The 6,243-nt window shown below is 47.7% G+C and overlaps 1 protein-coding gene across 1 annotated transcript; it reads right to left on the bottom strand.

The window, feature by feature from the left end:
• Positions 1 to 4,651: 4,651 nt before the first annotated feature.
• c1ql2 (complement component 1, q subcomponent-like 2) lies at positions 4,652 to 5,708 on the bottom strand (the record flags this gene model as incomplete). Its single annotated transcript, XM_080498530.1, has 2 exons — positions 4,652 to 4,831; positions 5,127 to 5,708. 2 exons carry the CDS (start codon positions 5,706 to 5,708, stop codon positions 4,652 to 4,654), a joined length of 762 nt encoding a protein of 253 aa, XP_080354656.1.
• Between the last annotated feature and the right edge of the window lie 535 nt (positions 5,709 to 6,243).

Below are 6,243 nucleotides of genomic sequence, written 5' to 3'. Positions count from 1 at the left end.
GAAGACTCGGCGTCGGACCGTTAAGCTCCCTACCCTCTTGACCGAGCTCCTGCATGAGACTCCGCTCGTTGGCCCGTTCCTACAGCTTCAGCACAGAATTCCCTGACCACCGTCCTTCTGGCTGCAGCACACCTCCGTTGGTCTCCAGCGTCGACCACGCCATTCATCCCGCTCCGCTGCGTACCAGGCAGTGTGCTCCCTCAGTCTCCCGCGGGGTCCTGATAGTTTGGTTGGGGTGGTTCCTTAGTCTGTGTAGTGGTTCTGTGTTGTTTATTCTGGAGTTCTGTTTGATGGGTTTGGTTTGTTGTTTCTAGGTTAAGTCCGTACGTCTGTAATTCTGGCTCTTGGAGTTCTGCTTTGCTTGTTTTTGTTTTCATTGCCACGCCATTTATTAAAGTACTGTGAGAGAATATCCCTGGTGGCCGTGTTTCTGTCCACAACTGAGTCTCTTGAGTGTGAACCGTGACTACGATTATCTCTGTCCTACGATCTCTGTCCTACGATCTCTGTCCTACGATGATCTCCAAAGCCTGAAAATGCTCATTTGTACAAAAAGCAACCTTTTTCTAGGATTTTCAAAATGAAGGGCAAGTTGCCTGTCGCCTCATAAAACACCTCTGTTAAGCAAGGTTTTTTTGTTTTTTTCTTTTTTTAAAAAAAGATGTGCTTCTGGCACATATCCTGTTATTAAAGACACGTTAGTCTCACCTAGTATTGATTACTAATCAGGGGGAAATGTCTTTAAACCATTTAGTTGGGATTAGAGCCGACTGTCATGTTGGTTCTACAGAATCAAGTTCTACCGACAAATCTGAAGGTGTCGTTAAACGCTCTGATAGTCGTTAGTTTTATCCATAATAAGTAGGACTTTTGTGATTAAAGAAGTTTACGAAGTCATTACTGCTCAAAGTGGAAGGGAGGCGAGTTTTGACGGAGCTCCGACTTTTTGTCAGCCTGGCTACAGCAGTGAAGAGAAACCGGGTTGTTTTCTTCCATTAAGGAGAAATATTCTTTAACGTTCACAATAGTTCATTATACCGAGGAGCCGTCATCCTCTGAGTTGTTGCTTTCATCTTCAGGAGGGCAATAAAATCGAGAGAGGCTGCTGCTCTACAGCCGAATCAACCTGAATGGGGCTAATGCTAATGCTAATATTGGGTCACAGCGTTGTCTGAGTATCTCCTGTATTTTAATTTCTTCACAGATGCTTTAAAAAAAACTTAATTGGTCAAGATCAAGGCTGTGATTAAAACGACTTGGTTTATTCAACGTTGAGGTTCGGAACGATGCAGTACGACAAATAGACCCGGCGGCTGTGTTTTCCAGTCGTGAGGTTCCGCCTGAGACTTTCAAAGGGATTCTGGGTATTTTTTCAGTTCTGGGACTGAAAAGAGTCGTTAAGTTGAAGCGACTCCTCCTCCACCAGTTTCTCCTGGAATGTGATCGATGACATATGAGTGGTGGGGGTTCGTCCAGGCTGAGAGGTATTTCCTCTGTCTGTCATCCATCCATCATCCATCCATCCATCCATCCATCCATCCATCCAAGCTTTCCACCAATCAGACTCTGTATGAAGCTGCAAAACATGCTGAGCCATCAAAATATACAAAACATGAACTTGGCTTGTATGAAGTTTGACTTAATTTACTTAATTTGTTTATGTCCCATCCATCAATTCTCAATCAGCCCAGGGACAAATTAAAAAAAACAAAAAGAAAACGTTACAGCATTGAACTTTGTTTGAGGATGTTTTAATTGTTCACTTTTCATCATTTAACCCATTTGAGCTTCGTGCTGTTGAGTCGATTCTGTCCATCGAGGTTCGTCGGGAGGAAGAAGACGAGTCGTGCGAGTCTTTGAGAAACGTGTTTTTAAACTTTGTTCACTTCTTATGAATGTTAATGTGACACACAACCAGTAGTGAGAACCTGAAACCTCATCAGAGCCGCAGGAGAACCACCGACAGGGAAAAGAAAAAAACCTTCTTCAGGAAGGGCGTGAGGGACGGTCACACACACACACACACACACACACACACACACACACACACACACACACACACACACACACACGCACACTGTCTTCACCTGCAGGATGTGACGGCCCATGTTTTAAAGAGCTCAACTGTGTTTAACATGCTGTGGTTGTCCCTCAACAACTGCTCAGTGTGTGTGTGTGTGTGTGTGTGTGTGTGTGTGTGTGTGTGTGTGTGTGTGTGTGTTGTGAGCTGCCGACTTAATTAATGAGACAGTCATCAGGCGCGAGGCGCCGAGACAAACTGTCGTCTCAACATTTATCACTGTGCAAATGGATCACTGTCCAACACACACACACACACACACACACACACACACACACGCTCTTACAGAGATGTGAACGAGTCGCCGGGTTGAAATGAACACGTGAAAATGAGAAATAAATGAATAACGAGAGGCGACGGTGTCAACAGTGAGAGAAGAAAACATCTGGAATCATTTACATTTTATTCCTCTCGCGTTTTTCACCCACATACGTTTTCATATCACGAAGCCCGAAACTGTGGCTTCAATCAATCTAATGAATTATCTTCATGACACGTTAAGAGAAATTCTTCAAAAAGTCGCATTTAAACGTGACCGAGTGGAAACATTCCTATTTGGTCTAATTCACGGCAGAATGGACGTCGTTTTGTAACTTTGACGAACAGAATTTAGGCGTTTTTCTTTCTTAGAAATAAGACATGGCGCAACAGATCTGTCATATATTTGTGTTTAATGTCAATCAAATGTTAAACAAGCTGAGGAAAGGTATTACATTATTATTATTATTGGTGTTGTTGTTTTAAGATGCAGTTTTAACAGGGAAAAAACCCTCAGAACTGTTTCTTTCTTTCAGGAAACACATTTAAAAGACATACGACAGTAAAGGACTGTTTGTTGAAGTTGCTGGAGCTCAAACATGTCAGAGTCGTTATCCTCCAATGTGTTTTAATGTCTCTGCTCCTGCAAATAGGCCAGAGTTTGATTGGAGAAGTGATAAAAACAATAACACTGATAACAAAATGATGATAGCAATAATCTGTACTGACCCTCAACCCACATGTCAACACTGTGTGTTTTTATTATCTTAATTTAAAATGTAGGTGCAGTTTAATAAGCAGATGTTTTAACTTTTCATCAGTAAGTCAATACCAATGTGTCAGAAATTGAAAAGTTAAACCACAAAGGAAAAACTGAAAAGGAAACTGTCGGAGGAAAATAGAGTTTAATTGAAGGTGGAAAAACAAACGGTAATTTTTATGTTTCCTCATTTTGGGAGTTAAGCTGGTTTATTTTTTAGTGTCTGCCCATATTTCAGTGTGTGCGTGTGTCAAGGTCAAAGGTCACATTGACGGCCTTCCTCAGTCGGTTATTTGACACCGTTGCTGTCGGGTGCTGAGTTTTCATTGTTCGTTTGTTTGTTTGTTTTTTCGGACAAATATTACATCATCAAAAGTCGCATCCAAATGCTGCGACGTTTCTTTTAACTCCGGTTCATTTTAAGTTGCTTCAGTTTGTTTTCCCTTTTTACAAATCCTCTCCTCCTCCTGATAAATGTTTCACATGAAGTGGTGAGCGACTTCCTGCAGCTCATGAAAACATGTCAAAATAAAACTGGATGAAGGCGCAGATATGAATTTCTGCCAGGTTTTTTTTTTAAAAAGTGAGGTGGAAAACCCTCCAAATGCATTTGCCAGGATTTAAAATTGTGTTTTAACACACGGTAGACAATTTGGCTTGTTTTAAAAAGTTGTTTACTCATTCTTTATTTCAGAGCAGAGCTCTAAATCTAGTTAGTAAAACCTTATTTCAAGACTTCTTTAGCAATCAAATTGATGGAATTTCACTCGTTTTCCGTGTTTATGTGTTACATGGCAGCGCCGGAGGCCTCGGCCTCTGAAAAGGAGCGTCGCTGTCGACTGGTGACACGTGCAGAAGACTTTTTTTTCTCATCTGTCACCGAAAAGAGTCGTTTCAAATCACTGATTCGTTCACGAGCAGCGTGAGAATATCTCCCTGGAGGACGAACCCTGAAGGAAACGTTCGTGTACCGAGGAGGTTTTGAGCTGACGAGATTGAATTCTGCCGCCAGTAAATAAATACAGTATATAAGCGCATTCATATATGTGTGTGTGCGGCTGTACATGTGTGGAGGTTCGTGAGACACTTCCCAGCAGTCGGGGTGACCCCCTCGGGCCTCTCACTGCCAGCTCACCCACATTTACCCCCTGCTGGGGCCTCAGGCGGAACAAAACACACTGAGAGAAGCGACGCCTGCAGACACAGACAGCGGGTTGAGTGTGGAGGCAGTTCACTGAGCCACAACAAGTCAACAACTTAGTGAATATGTAGATTCGGGCTTTTGTTTGGATATATATATATATGTGTGTGTGTGTGTGTGTGTGTGTGTGTGTGTGTTCTTCAACACGATTTCATGACGTTCCTCCGCAACCAAGAGAGGAGGAAACAGTTTTCACAAACGTATATTTCATCCCGCCAGCCAAAAAACAAAGACTGCCATGTGCTTTGACTGCGTATGAAACAGCGGAGCGCGTCATTGCGGAGCGTGTGCGTCCTCAGCCAGGGGTGGGGGTGTTTCCTTTCTGTCGCCGCGACAAAGCGAGCGTCCCACGTTAATCCGGGTACAGGAGGAATCCGGAGAAGGTGCTGTATTTGTTGTTGTTGCCGCCGTGCGCCTTGCCGCCGTCCAGCTTGACGTAGATCTCGTCCCCGGAGTCCAGGTGCAGGACGACGCTGTTGCTGGCGTAGTCGTAGTTCTGGTCCGCGTCCTGCGCGATGGCGCTGGCTCGGACCTGCGGGGGGTGTGTGTGGAGAGAGACACGGAGTGTGATCAAAACCTTGCAGCAGGACGCGGGTTCACAGTGCGCAACGTGTGCGTCCGGCTGCAGAGCGCGCGCACTGAGTCTCATTTAAAACAAAAACAAACAAACAAACAAAGAAGCCAACACTCAGCAATTAACCATAAAGCGAAATGATTCATTACAGCTGAACAGACTCTGGGATTACGTCACCCAGAACCACTCAACACTCGCGGATCCGGGACGTTCTGGTGCGTAATTGCGCACGAGACCCGCGGTGAATATTTACCTGCCCGTTTTTGCACAGGTCTGCCCACATGCTGGTCCCGTCGCCCCCCCGCATCAGCACGTGGTAGGTGAAGTAGTAAATCCCGGACACCTGGCACGTGAACTTGCCGGTGGTCGGGTCGTAGTGGTTCCCCAGGTTCGTCACCACGTCGTCGAAGCGCAACACCTCGTATCCCTCGTGGGGGTTTTTCAGACCCACGTAAAACGCGATCTTGGCCCCGCCGGTGACGGGAGCCGTTTCTCCGTCCGTCTCGGTCCGCGCCGTGCCCCCCACGGCGGGGGTTCCGCTCTTACCGGAGCTGCCCCGGTTCCCCGGCGGACCCCTCGGACCGGGAGGGCCCGGCTCGCCGGGCGGACCCCTCGGTCCGGGTTTCCCCGGCCGACCCGGTTCGCCTTTAGTCCCTTGCGAGAAAGCGGGCGAGGGCACCGCGCTCAGGTCCTGCATGACCTCCAGAGCCGTGGCGCTGGGCTTGGGGTTGTACGGGTCGCAGATCATCCGGCACGTGCCCATCATCTCGTAGTGCGCGTCCGTCTTGGACGTCTGGACCAGGAGCGGGATCGCGATGATGAGAGCCAAGACCATGACGATGCCGATCACGGCGGCGACGGTTCGCTTCCTCTGGAGGGTCCGAGAAGCAAGCGCTAAAAAGTCCGTTTTGCTTTGGGACGTAATGGTGGAAGGTGGCGTGAGACTGAACAGCCGCGGCGGAAAGTGACCAGCACGGAGTCACTCGATCCCGGAATGGAGAGAGGAAGAGGGAGAGGAAGAGGAGGGAGAGGAGTCTGGAGCCCGGAGCTTGGAGTCTGGAGCCTGGAGCCTGGAGTCTGGAGCCTGGAGCCCGGAGCCCGGAGCCTGGAGCGATACGCGTTGCGGCGCGGCGCGGCGCGGTGCCACTCTCACTCTGCGTCACGCGGCTGACAGGAGCGCGATGCGCCTTGGCACTGCTGGACGCGCACAGCTTCCGACTCACTCCGCCGAGGCTCCCAGCGCTTTTTCTGTCGTCTCAGACCCGCACGAGTGTTGACGTAACACGTCGAGGGCAAAAGCCTGTTGCAAATTTGGATTAAGACCGCGACAATAATCGTGCCATCTTTATGTATGAATTAGAAATCCGTCT

This window comes from Blennius ocellaris, assembly GCF_963422515.1.
Source record: "Blennius ocellaris genome assembly, chromosome: 6".
Lineage (NCBI taxonomy): Eukaryota > Metazoa > Chordata > Actinopteri > Blenniiformes > Blenniidae > Blennius > Blennius ocellaris.
Note: the sequence above shows the minus strand (reverse complement) of the source record. Positions and strands in the feature narration are given on the sequence as shown.